At 39.9% G+C, this 12,864-nt stretch overlaps 2 protein-coding genes across 5 annotated transcripts; one reads left to right on the forward strand and one right to left on the reverse strand.

Annotated features, from left to right (window-relative positions):
- Positions 1–398: 398 nt before the first annotated feature.
- Positions 399–5,622, forward strand: LOC306840969 (uncharacterized protein). 2 transcript variants are annotated; one of them, XM_079370565.1, is made up of 13 exons: positions 399–888; positions 1,497–1,616; positions 2,235–2,354; positions 2,525–2,644; positions 3,445–3,564; positions 3,685–3,893; positions 3,976–4,027; positions 4,112–4,236; positions 4,328–4,459; positions 4,579–4,693; positions 4,815–4,949; positions 5,043–5,168; positions 5,313–5,622. In XM_079370565.1, exons 1-13 carry the CDS (start codon positions 702–704, stop codon positions 5,456–5,458), a joined length of 1,707 nt encoding a protein of 568 aa, XP_079226691.1. In that variant the 5' UTR covers positions 399–701; the 3' UTR covers positions 5,459–5,622. The 2 variants fall into 2 exon arrangements, with proteins under 2 accessions (XP_079226691.1, XP_079226692.1); XM_079370566.1 differs by having other exon boundaries at positions 400–888; positions 3,976–4,021.
- A 2-nt stretch (positions 5,623–5,624) lies between these two features.
- Positions 5,625–12,606, reverse strand: map7a (microtubule-associated protein 7a). 3 transcript variants are annotated; one of them, XM_079370562.1, is made up of 16 exons: positions 12,313–12,606; positions 11,817–12,119; positions 10,892–10,996; positions 10,641–10,715; positions 10,353–10,516; positions 10,134–10,233; positions 9,858–9,974; positions 9,510–9,664; positions 9,199–9,335; positions 8,881–9,119; positions 8,641–8,791; positions 7,961–8,129; positions 7,742–7,846; positions 7,566–7,616; positions 7,191–7,419; positions 5,625–6,449 (listed from the first exon to the last, which is right to left on the reverse strand). In XM_079370562.1, exons 2-16 carry the CDS (start codon positions 11,944–11,946, stop codon positions 6,439–6,441), a joined length of 1,938 nt encoding a protein of 645 aa, XP_079226688.1. In that variant the 5' UTR covers positions 11,947–12,119; positions 12,313–12,606; the 3' UTR covers positions 5,625–6,438. The 3 variants fall into 3 exon arrangements, with proteins under 3 accessions (XP_079226688.1, XP_079226689.1, XP_079226690.1); XM_079370563.1 differs by lacking the exon at positions 12,313–12,606 and having other exon boundaries at positions 9,510–9,640; positions 11,817–12,304; XM_079370564.1 differs by lacking the exons at positions 9,858–9,974; positions 12,313–12,606 and having other exon boundaries at positions 9,510–9,640; positions 11,817–12,304.
- Positions 12,607–12,864: the final 258 nt, after the last annotated feature.

The raw sequence follows: 12,864 nt of genomic DNA on the forward strand, positions 1-12,864 counted from the left end.
TATTGTATTGAGAAAAAAAAAATCTCCGTAGTTGGTTAAGGTGTAACCTGCTGGTAAAAGAGACTCAGTTTGGATGTCAATGACCGTGATAACTGGTGATTTCCTGTGGTTGTAATAGTTACAACATTTGAAGACAGAAAGTCCTCGTAAAAAAGTTTGTGTTTATTATTTTAATTCTATTGCGTCAAAAATACACATCAGATATGTAGTTAGTGAAAAGCTTAGCAAAGGGTCATTAGTTAAGACACTTTTCTTCCTTAACATTTGTCGTAACCATGACAACCGTGGGCATTCGGCTGAAAGTTAACACGGTCACTCATTAAACAGTGACCCCGGTGTAGTTTGAAGCCGAATACACAGACAATGTGTCACCGAAAAAACGCACAGTTGATCGACACAGAGACAAAGACAGATGTGTTGTGTGTCTAATGGACCCCTTACGACACAGTCACAAAATGCACGGCTTTAATGCATGCCAACAACTATCAGTAAAATGAAACTCAGATTAGGCCTACTTTACCAAGTAATCTGATCAATCTTAATTTATATTCCTTTATATTCTTTTTATGCTATGATTTGCGTAATTGATCGGGACAATCTGGTGCTGTTTACCTCACAGTCACGTGACTTCAGTGGGGGGTGTCTATATGCAGAAAGCAGACAGGTGCGTACCGTAGGCTATACACCTCTCTACAGTAGTCATGGCTTCTGGCTTCTGTGGAGATTGTTCGCGACTGCTGAAAGAGTTTGTTGTTCATTTGAGGAGAGTTTGCAGAGAAATTGAACAAAAAACAAGAGACATATTCAGAGTGTTGGCTCAATGCACCTGCTTCAGGAGCACACCTGAGAAGAAGGCGACGACACGAGAGTTGCTGTCTCTTCTGAATGGTAGGAACAGTCTGTCACGCTGTCCGGTCCTTTGTCTTTGTTGAGGAAAGAACATAATGTGTCATACCTTTGGAAGAGGAAACACGTTCAGAGTCGATCTGCCTTTTTCTGTTTGTGTTATGTATCTACTTAGTAGCACTCACATTTAGACTACAGGATTAAGTGCATCAACATAAATAAGATACATTGTGTACTACTATTATAAATAGGCCCATTTAATAATAAAAAGGAACTTACAATTTACACAAATAATGTTCAAAGTCCTACTTAAAGCGCCAGCAAGGACTTTTAAGCTGGCTATGAAACCGACTACAGTTAAAACTGATGCCTATTCATCATATACAAAAATCAATAAAACAATCAACATTGTTATAGAGATTTTTAATGCAATGAAACCTGTGCTGTGGGGTACATGTCAGACAATGTAAAAAGCATGTTGAAGAAACCCGATGAGTAATACACTTCACTGTTAAGAAATTTATTTTTATTAACAAAAATTACACTTATATAAAATCTTAGTCCAAAAGGGGTCTCCGAAATCATCCACAAACCAACATTTTCTCATTCAAATCAACCACCTGTATGAATAATGTTTCTCCTTTTCTTAGATGATGAAACTCAACTTCCAAATCTAGAAAGTCTACCAGCACTGAACAGACTTGCAGCCTCCGAAAACACTGACCTACAAATGACTGCAGCCATTTATTATTTACATCTCAGCCATCATGGTGAGTAAAGAAGCCAAACAGATTTTTATGTTGCCTCTGAAAAGCTTCATGATTTCCTGCATATCAGCGGCACATAAAATGAGACCATTGTTTGCACTTCAGCTTTCTCATATTGCTTGTTATGGGATAAGCTCTCCAACGGTATGACCAGTATCATGCAAATGTTCAACCGTCTTTTTTTATTTGAGCCTTGTTCGATATCCAGCGATGTGTGGGCTTAATTGTCATTATGAAGAACAAATAGTAGTGTTTTTTTTTTTTTCAAATCTTAACTGACACAGGATATTTACATGAAATTAATGTTCATGTATTGTTCGGTTTTCACTTCTTAAACCATTGGGAAGTACAAGTTTTGCCTTGTAGTATGTAAATGTGTAATCACACTTTATTTTGCATAAATGTGTCAGTTGACAGATTCCTGTTTGCTTGGTCGAGGTTGATAAAACTTGGGAGATGTGAATTACAAACCAACCATTAAACATTTTAGTGTTTGAGTCTGACAGCTAATCTAGACTGTGCACAACCTTTAGATTATTCATATACAACTACCAGTTTATTCTTTGTCTGTGTTTTATTCTTTCTTTTTTTTTGTTGCTATTTTGTAATTGCGTGTTGCAGTGAAATCTCCCCTATCAGAGGCCTTCATGGGGCCAGTTATGGCCTTACTACTGTCAACGGACCTGGATGTGCAGAAGACTATCTCCCTCTCTTTGGTCAATCTCCTAGTAAAGAATAATGGTAAGAGAAAAGATTCACGCTGTACATTTGAGTTTTTCTCATTTTAAATGCCTTAACCTCTCCTTTGTATAAAAGTTGTTTAACAGTTAAAACCCTATAGAAAGCCTACACCTGTATTTACAACTTTTGTGAAAAGGATGATGATTAATGTCAAGAAAGTGTGATTTCAGTGTGTAAAGTGTCAGTGGTTGAAATGGGGATGCTGGTACCTATCATGGAGATGTTCCAGTCCGGTGATTTCACTGCTCAGTGTCACTCCTGTGCCTGTGTCTCCATGTTGGCCACCTCAGGTTTGTACAGACAATGAAGTATCAGTCTTTGTGTCTTTATTTTTATTTGATCACTTAATGGTTCTCACATCTAGTCTACAAAGTGGAGTTTGCAACTAGTGCACCATTTAAAAACAGAAAAAGAAAAAACAGCAATGATATAGAGAAATAACCTATAGCTTGCTTGCATGTTTCTACTTTGATCATGCTTTATATTAAGTGTTTCATTAAGTCTATTCAATGCTTGTGTATTTCTTTATCTTTCATTTATTTGTGATGAAAATAACTTTCTGTCCTTGTAATTCTGCTTGCTGAGAAATTATTATTCTGTATCAACTTGTTCTGCAATATCAATTGGCAGAGTAAGAAGATGGCATGACAACAGAGGATGGAGATAATCAGAAAAGAGAAAATGGAAATGTGCTTTAAGAAAACTCTCCTTACTGTCAGAATTCCAGATGTATTAAACACAATCCTTAAAAACGTCTTTTTTTTATGTGGACAGAAACATTCAATACAATTAAGATGAAATGTTTTAATGATGTTCTATTTGCAGTGTTGAAGCCCAGGAAAACCGGCACAAAGCTTATCCTGTGTTTGACCTTAGACAGGGGTTTTTTCAGCCTTTTTTACTTGGAGCCAGGACTCTCACAAAACATGATCCATTACTGTCAAGAAATAACATAAATTGTAGTTGTTTTCATTGATATTACAAGAGAAAAGGCCTCAATGCATGCATACAAACTATCCAGTAAGTGTGTTATCATGATTTGAGACAATCAATGCAAATCTCGTTTTGACAACCTTCTCTTTTCCTGCAGAAACAAACAGGGAAACTATCATAGTTGATGGAATCATCCCACTCTTGGCTTTGGCAAAATCCTACGATCCCCAGGTGCAACAGAATGCAACATGGGCTCTGTTACATCTCACACAGTCAGGTTGGATCCTTTCTGCAGAATCTTTGCATGTTGTTCCCAAACCTTCAATTTGCATGTATTTATGTGTTTTTCTTCAATTTAACATGGAAGCATCCAAAATGTTCCCTTTTCTATTCCCAGATTGGTCAACAAGAATTGTGTGTCAAGCAGGAGCTATTCCTGTTCTGGTTCTTCTGCTGCAGTCTGCAGATTCAATGGTTCAGTATTACAGCTGCACAGCTCTGTGCAACATTGCTGCTGTGGAGGCGCACCACCCAAAGCTTCTCGGCATGGGGGGACATTATTTATTGAAGTCTCTTCTGACTCTCATGTCTTCCTCAGTAAAAAAGGTATTCACAAACTTAAAGTGGCTGAAAACTGAGCTAGAAAAAAACTGAAATGTAATTTTTTTTAATATAAATTCCTTTTCAGAATTCGACCCAAGCTTGCAGATGTCTTCAAATTCTTTCAAAGAATGGTACCGGTAATTGTTTTGTTATTGACAGAAAACATCCCCTTGTTAAAAAGCAGCTGCTATTATTTTTGTTCTGTGTGTGTGTGTGTGTAGTTCTGATCCAGGAGCAGCTGATGGAGCTGGACTGTGTGCTGCCTCTGAAGGCTCTGTTAAAATCATCTTCCCCTGAGTCAGCAATAACATTACTCTCTACACTGTCTGCACACCCTCCAAACCATGTATGAAAAAACTGGAAAATAACAATAAACACATATTGTACTATTCCCTATAAATCCCGATGTGTATGATAATGTCCTGCTTTGATTTCAGGACATCCTTTTAAGTGAAAGCCTGTTGGATGAAATCAGTCAACTGCTTCACCATCACAGATCAAACTCAGTAATAATCACACACAGCTGCAAGATCATCTCTGACCTGTGCAGCTCTCATATGGGTCAGCAGGTACACACGAGCTATAATTTATGAATTTTAAGTCGCATGTCTGTGTTCCGTGCATGTTTTGTTTGTGCATGTTGCCAGAGATAAATTCAGCTGTGTTAAATGCAATCTTTGTCATCTAGGCTGCGGTGGAGACTCCGTGTTTTTCAGGGCTCCTCTGCGCCCTTCAATCCCCCGCCTTGTCAGATGAGACCTTGCTGCATGTGACATCACACTTGAATCACCTGATGACCTGGGGTGAGTGAGCTGGAAATGAATGAGCTCTGTTCTGCTTCATGGAATCTCATATCTGCAGCTCAGTGTTGAGTGTTCATATGTCCCTTTTTCATTATCCATAACCATTTATTTACAATTTCAGGTCCAATAAAGTCTAAGGTGTCCATGACAATTACCTCAGAACAAGTATCAAGATTAGTGAAGTTGTTGGGACAAATGAAAAACCTGCAGTTGTCGCACACCAGTGCAGCCATCATCAGCCAGTTAGACATGACAGGTAATGTTCTGTGCAAGTAAAACAACAAATCATAACTTGTTTCATTTTATGAACATCAAAGATGACATTCTGTAATTTTTGCTCATTACACAGATGAGATGGCCCAGTTCCTGAGACCTCACTATATGAACATGTTGGACTACTTGTTGGTGTTTCTTCAAAAGAAAGATGTAAAGTTCCAACAACTTGCTATAGTTACAACATTCAACCTCAAGAAAGGTCTCTGTTTCATTTTACATCTTTGTTTTTAGAAACTAACATCACTGCAGCCTTTCAAGTCATCTTATCCTAGATGCAAAATTTAAATCAAATAATGTGTAATTCAGCAGTTCTTAGCTTGGTTTGTGTTTTGCTCATTTGCAGATGGAGACTTTTCCTCACTGCTGGCTGACAGTGAGTTAGAAGTTCAGCTCTGGAAGGTGCATGCGCAGACGGAGGAAACCAGGCGACTGCTGGAGATGATTCAGCCCCTTTCTCCTTCTTCTGTTAACCCTTCCCTTCCTCTGTGAAAATTCTGAGATGTGACCTGGACTACATTTTAGTATTCATGCACTGTATTGACAAGTTGCATTTTTACAACATGTTTTACTTTTATGTATTTATTTTCCATCCTTTTTTAAAACATCTTTTTTAACTAACAAATAAAGTTTAAAAAACAACAACAATGCAACAATGTGGCATAGGATCAACTTTAATTGGTTATAGCATATATTTGAGCAGGTTTAAGCAATACTTCTAATAAAAAGATGTAATATTCATTATTGGATACAATTGTAATATGCTTTTATGATAATAAATTCACATCACCTCATGTCTAAAACTTTGCTTTGTAAAGTGATTTTGCAGTATCATACAAAGCAGCTTAAAGTGCAATATACGCTTTGTGCATTTTATTCTCTCACAAACGACACTCACAAACTGAAGCAAAGTCTTTAGAAACTAACTTCCTTAGCAGCTTTGAAATATGTAATTGCTAAACTTCGCTAAATGACAGGGTAGGAGAGGGAGTTACAACTTTAGGTCTTTGTAGTGCAAACAGCCACTCGTGCTATTCTAATTCCACAGTGACAAACTGAGGAAGGAAAAGTGCTTTCATAGCAAGAAATATCAGGAATAAGCAGAAAGCATATGGCTGACACAAGTTGTGACTGTTGGAATGGCTATTCCTAGTGTTTCACAGAGGCAACACTCTCCAAACAGACAGCAAGTTACCATCACCACTGTCTGCATCTTCAATTTTCATTTCAGAAACGTGCTGTGATTAAGTCATACTGTAAAATAACTTAATGTGCCGCTGGTCACACACAGAAAGGTGCCTGAATGCTGACGTTCCTCGGTGAGAGGCAAGGCTGTAATCTTACATGCGCTTTCAAGGTGCAGAAGGGCAGCAAAGTGGCTGTGCTGCATGGATTCCTGTTTTTCACAGAACTCGCAGATCTCCAACGAAGTCTTTGACACATTTGGGTTTTTTTTTTTTTTTTGCAGATGCTCAGATGACCTCTGAAAGGATAACAAATACAGTGACAAAAAATAAAATGGCTCAAACATGTTGAAGCACTGCATTTGGGATGCAATATTAGTGTTTTACTAGCGACCAAGAGTACATTTGTACCAAATTTATCAGTTTTTTTCTCCAGACATTCCTAAAAAATAATCTTCAATAGAATAGGACTGTTTAAAACAGGCTGTCCAGAAAAAGTGCTTTTTTATGACAGTACGGCACAATGAAGTTGTCCTGTGGGCTTTTAGAAGGGTGGACTATGATGTAACCTGTTTGCAGTGAGTGAGCGATGAATGTGAGTGTGACAGAGCAGTGAATTTGTCAGTCTGACAGTTAACAACATATTCAGGCTGTATTACAAACATTCAGGATTTTAAGCAGTGCCCCTCCAGAATGTGACGTCCTACATGCCTCCCCTGTGACTTGACTATAGGCTCTGCCCTTATGGGTAGAAAAGTTCATCTGACTGTCATCAGATTAATAATAAGAGCAAACATTCTTGATGTATGGCCAAATATGTTGTTTAAAGGATTACAGTGACTTTGGACCACCAAATTCTAATAACTTTATTCTTAACTCCAAGGGGTTGTTTGCGCCAAATGTTATAAGCACTCACAAAAATGGATGAACAAGCAAAAAGACTACCTTAAAAAGCATTCACACCATAGACAGAAAATGTTATCAGACTGTGATTTTATGTCACACCCTGAAGACAAATCTTCTCAGCTGATGCTTCTCACCTGCCCGTTGGTGAGTCTGGATTTCCTCCAGGCCTGTGAGAGTCCTGAGAGACCTGCGCTCTTTGAAGGCCACGACAGGTACCACGTCCTCGTCATTGGTCGGCCCGAGTTGGGAGGTCTTGGTCCCCACAGGCAGCTTGACAGCGTCCTCGATTGTGCCATTGTGCGCAGGCTGTGTGTTTTCCTTTGGTTTGGCTTCATTTGGCAGCATCCTCACCGGGACAGATTTCTGTTTTCGAAGGTTTTAACCAACTTAGTCTCAGACAAGCTGTTCAGCTCTTAGAAGTGGATTTAGTGAGTGGTGAGTGGATACTAGATTTGCATCATGAGAGCCCAGAGGGGGTTTTAAAGAAAAGCCAACAGTAAAAAACTCACCGTATCTGGAGAATCTGTCCTCCTGGTTCTCCGCATGATCTCCTCAAGTCGCTGAAAAAGAAAAACAGCTTTCATTAACATTCTGTCATGGATGTCTTTGTGGGAAAAGGTTGCTTAAATAAAACAGAACTTTGGATCTTGTTTTTTTTAATATATAAATATATATATATATTCACCTTTTTCCTGGCTTGTCGAGCTGCCTCCTCTTTCTGTGCAAGGAGTTCTCTCTCTTGTTTTAGCTGCTCTGCTTTTGCCATTTCTTTGGCTTGTTCCTCCTCTCTCTAAGTTGCACATATTCACAAAAAAAAGGAAAAATTGTCCTTCAAAAGTTTAGACAGGGATACTTGTTGGTTGTTTAAGCTGTTTCCCTCACGAGGAAGGTTAAGATGTGTCACCTGTTTCTGCAGAAGGGCGGCTTCCCTCATAGCCTGGGCTCTCTCCTCCTCAGCTTGTCTCTGCTCCTCTTCCTCCCGTCTCTTCTTCTCCTCGATGAGACGCTGAGCCTCGGCCTGCTGTCGCGCTCGCTCCTCTGCCCTCCTGCGCTCCAGCTCTTCACGACTCTGCCTGCACATGTCACAGATTTGCTTTATTCACACAGAATTTTCAGGTTGAGCTGCATAAGATAAGATAAGATAAGATATTACTTTACTGATCCCCAGAGGGGAAATTACAGCATCAAGACAGAGAAGCAGGCAATGCAGAAATCAAAAGTCAAAAACAGAATAGGTCAAATAAATACAAATAAAAAAGCAATAGGGATTGACTTGTGTCTTCAGAAGCAGTGAGAAACAGTTTAGGTATGCTAGGACAGTGTAATAATAACAGTGCCGTTTTAAAAGTATGATCTGTGTGATATGTGAAGGCAGCAGGTAATATAAAGGAAAAATTCCCCTCCCAGTAAGGGGGGGTAATAACAGTTATATCACAAGACCAGTGAGTAACCGGTGTGATCATTGTGCATGTTATAAGGGACAGGCTTTCATAAAATGTTCTCCTAATTATCAGGACTGCATATGTAAAAACAGATATTGTAATGCAACAGATGTACACTAAAGTGTTCTGTCTCTCTTCTTACCTGTCAGCCTCCTCTCTTTGTAGGCGCTCCTGCTCCTCTCTCTCCCGTTGTAGTCGGGCCTCTTTTCTCTTTTCAGCGAGGAGACGCGAGGCTGCCTCTTGGTCTGTGGTTCCGCCCGAGGGCCTGCAAGCAACATCAGGAATCTGTGGAGCTGCATGAGGAGGACATGGAGATAATCACCGAATTATATGCCTAAAACTCACAGCATGTCAAAAAACACTGAGCATTTCTCCGTCTTACGTCCGTCTCCTTCTGTTCTTGTTACGGCTTCAGTCACTTTGTTGGGCAATTTCAAACACGGAGCCCCTGGTGGATTTTCATCCTTCATTTTCTCAAGCTGACCTTCTGCTGGTGTTCGTACAGGCCTCGAGTTACCAGGAGCAAGGGCAGAACTACAAACAGAGACATCCTCCTCTGGGACGGACGGGAGCTCGAGCTGCAGCGGGGTTGAATGTCTGCTGATTGATCGTCGTGGACTCCTTCAAGAGAAGAGCAGCAGGGATGACCCACTTTGTTCAGATGAATGTTAGCGAGTCAGAGATGCATGGTCTCAGATACCTTTCAGGTGAAGGGGAGGCTGTTCTGCTTTGTGTTACTTTAGCTGGTTTCATAATGGTGGTTACAGCAGGTGATTTAGGATTAGAGAGACTTTTTGAGCTCTTCTTCTTCGCTTCTTGCTGTCTTGCTGCTTTAAACTAAAACAGAAAAGAAGAAAAAACATATGTTTTCTTACTTCCTTGAACCATTTTGCTCATATAGTCCAACATTTAAAAACAAACTGAAACTATGTACAGCTAAAACTGATATAAAAGATATCTTTCAGCAAAACACAGCATGCACTTAAGATCGAAAGGAACAGCTGGAATTACCTGTGTCTGATTGATGCTTCTGTTGTTTGGACTTGGTGAGGCAGATGGCCTTTGCTGGACTGGAACAGAGTGGTGCTGGGGTTTTTTAGGGGAGGGGGTGGTGTTGGTGATATTCATGGAGTGGAATGAAACTGCACGGCGACAAATGTGGACAACTAAGACAGTGATTTGTTTCGGAAGAAAAATGAGGTGGAACCATAACGGAAATGTGAAGCGAACAGAGAGGAAAATGAGCAGCGTACGTTAAGCGGTTAATTCAAGCAAAAGCTTATAATAGCCATACAATAGCATTGCATTGCTGATATATAAAGGCAATTGGGCGCAGTCTGTTATCATGGGAGAGAGTACCTTCTTCTCCTGACTGACAAGCAGCACTCTTGCTCCTGGCCAGATAAGAGCATGTGGGGGTAAGGAGACGACTGACCAAGTTCTTCTCCCATGGTGTCAGCGGTAAGCGCCGTGGAACTAGTGTATTGATCAGCGTAAAGGTTTGAGTGCAGCAAAAAAGAAAAGATAAGCCAAGAATTGTTGTGTTCAGAATGTTACAAAGACAATTGAGGTATAAGTAAAGAAAGCATCAGTTAAAAAAAAAGAGGGGGAGGAAGAGAGCACGTTTATACTTGCCATATTTGGTGAGCTTCCTTCCTCTTGAGTTCTGACTCAGGTTCAGTTGGGCTTTCTGGCTTTTCTCCAGCGTCCTACGCACTGCAGATTCATATCGCTCCTTCATTCAGGAAAACAAATATTAGTGTCCAAACTACAGCTGGGGTTTAGAAAGGCCTCGACAAAAATAAATACTACAACTTTTTTCTTTTCTTTTCCACTTCCACCATGCACACTCACTTTCTCCTCCCTCTGTCTCTGCTTGCGCTTCTCTTCCACGGCAGTACGCCTCTTCTCCTCTTTGAGCCTCTGCTCCAGGAGTTTCTTCTTGCGCTGCTCCAGCTGTTGTTCATAGTATCGCTTGGCTTGATGCTCCCGCTCCAACCTACTCAGCTCCCGGGATGCTGAGGACACAAAAAGTGAACCAGTATAAACAAACAAATCGGTTGTATACGTCAATTGTTGTGTTTCTTTAATTGAGAATAATGCGTGAACAGTGAGTTAGACTGGAGTAGGAGATTCACATACCAAGCAACTTCTGGTGCTCCTCTCTTCTCTCCCGTGCTGCTTTCAGCCTCTCATCAACATTTTGTCCATTTGCCACTATTTAAAGCACAATTGCAGCTTTTTAGTTTGAAGCCATATCCACATAGAGCTCCTTTATGATGTTAATCATTAAAACACAATTCTTTGAAAGATACTATTCACCAAGCATTTAACCAATACTTTCACTATTTGACAGCTTTCATCAAAAGATGACCGTAGGAGATGTATCAAACCTGCAGTTGTTCGAGGAGAAGCTGAGTTGCATATCTTGGGAGACTTAATGACAGAGCAGACTGTTTTCTTTGCCGTTGAATTTGGTTTGACACAGGTGCCATTGCCTAAAAGTGAGGAACAAAACAGCATGTTGTGTGAAAAAAGCAAAAACCCTGACTACTGTTGTGTTTATTTATTCATTTAAATGTGAGAGGGGAGATCCAGCGCACATGCATTCCTTCAAAACTTGCAGTTGTTTAGATATGTCAATAAACCGCAACCGCAAACCTCTTCAGGCTTCTACTTTTCGAACAACGACACTGAAAACAGCCATTATACTTAAAAAGTATCTCTTCTGTACCCAAGCATAGGAATCAACAAATGACCGCATCTAGATATAAAGAGACTGTTGCATCAAATAACTAAATCTGTCTTATAAAATTGCTATTTTGAAGAGAGATGGCCTTAGGGTAATCTGCGAATGAAAGACCCATTATAAGCTTCCTGTGTATAAAAAAAGGCGTAGCAAACATGCTAGCACCTGATCACTGTTCATCAAAGTAAGTGAAACAAGCTAAAAATAAGATGAACACATAAAGGGTCCACACATGACCAATGAGTATTTGATATGACACGAGATGGGAAAACATCACATGGATGTATTCCTTTAGGGTTAAACGGTAACACTTTGCTGCTTTGTATTTTGTAATCTGTGTTAAAATGATGTAAATCTGTGTTAAAATGATGTAATGTTTGTTGCAATAATAATTAAATCACAATATAATAATAGATATCCATAAGTGTTCTGTTAATGCGTCATCAATGTGATCAGATGATGCTGTACTTGTGATCTACAGTCTGGATTTGCGTCAAGTAAAGGCTTGTTGTGCTGAGAAATCATACAAATACATTGCCTAAAGAAAAATGTGGACAAAAGCTACTTACCTCCTGATCTTTCAGATGCATTTCCCTTCTTCTGGCTCCCCTGCTCGATTGTATGTGTTGAAAGTGGTCCCTGCGATGGAGGGATGACACTCTTCTTCTGCACAGCCATGCTGGGGATTGAGCCTGGCATACCAATGCTCTCGCACAAAACCCCCCCTCCTTTCTCTCCTCCTTTTTCCTCCTTTTCCTCCTCCTCTCTCCTCCTCTCTTGAATTTCTATTTCAAGATGCCTTTCGGGTCCTCACATTGCAAGTGTGTCATGAAAGGAACTGCCCCCTGCATCAGCTGCTTGTCCATCTGTGCCTTACAAAACCATACACAAAGAGAAAAAGCATGAAAACAAAGCATCCAGTTTTACTCCAGTCCAGGTGTTTCGATATGAATCAAAGCAAGGTTGCCTTACAAATTTAACCCCTGTCTCCTTTAAGGCTATGGTAGTCTGCACAGATCCTGATCACGTCTATAAAAAGGCAACTCCCCTATTTAAAGATCTCACCCTTGTGAGCTGCTCTGCTTTACTTTCACATAATATAGCTCTGTCACTTTAACTCCCCCACATCGATGCTTGCTCGCTTAATGGAAATGGCCAAAGGGATGCAGCGTTTCCCAGAGACAGAGAAAAAAAAGGAAGCAAAGCTGTAAGCCTGTCCTCATGAATAATTGCCATGACAACGGTACAGTAATACACAGTGTCATACAGTACATTACTTAGACCTCTCTCCGATGAAGTCAGTGTCTCATTAGATGAGGAAAATAAATATATTTGTTTCACCCCTGAATCGATCATGATGAATAAAATACTGTTGTATGACCACTAGATGGAAGTCTTTCTTTCTGGACCAGAGGACCACCTGAAGTCAGCCTTCTTTTAATGGCTGCATCAATATTAAAATGAGTTGACTTTTTGGCCCAAATTAAATTTTTATTTTGCCACAAATAGGCAGAGAAAAGTAATTAATTAACATAAACTTATATTGTATGACTGATATTGTATGTAAACCTAATGTTCTTCATACACATCAAAAGCAGAAACAGCAATAAGATTCCT

Source organism: Symphodus melops (assembly GCF_947650265.1).
Source record: "Symphodus melops genome assembly, chromosome: 19".
Lineage (NCBI taxonomy): Eukaryota > Metazoa > Chordata > Actinopteri > Labriformes > Labridae > Symphodus > Symphodus melops.

Excerpts from the sequence above, each read along its gene's own strand:
- LOC306840969 (XM_079370565.1), top strand. The coding sequence starts at position 702 with ATGGCTTCTGGCTTCTGTGGAGATTGTTCGCGACTGCTGAAAGAGTTT. Across the intron at positions 889-1,496 it reads GTTGCTGTCTCTTCTGAATG|ATGATGAAACTCAACTTCCA; the intron begins GTAGGAACAGTC and ends TCCTTTTCTTAG. Across the intron at positions 2,355-2,524 it reads TCTCCTAGTAAAGAATAATG|TGTGTAAAGTGTCAGTGGTT; the intron begins GTAAGAGAAAAG and ends GTGTGATTTCAG.
- map7a (XM_079370562.1), bottom strand. The coding sequence starts at position 11,946 with ATGCCAGGCTCAATCCCCAGCATGGCTGTGCAGAAGAAGAGTGTCATC. Across the intron at positions 9,336-9,509 it reads GAAGCATCAATCAGACACAG|TTTAAAGCAGCAAGACAGCA; the intron begins GTAATTCCAGCT and ends TTTCTGTTTTAG. Across the intron at positions 8,792-8,880 it reads AAGAACAGAAGGAGACGGAC|CTCCACAGATTCCTGATGTT; the intron begins GTAAGACGGAGA and ends CTCCTCATGCAG.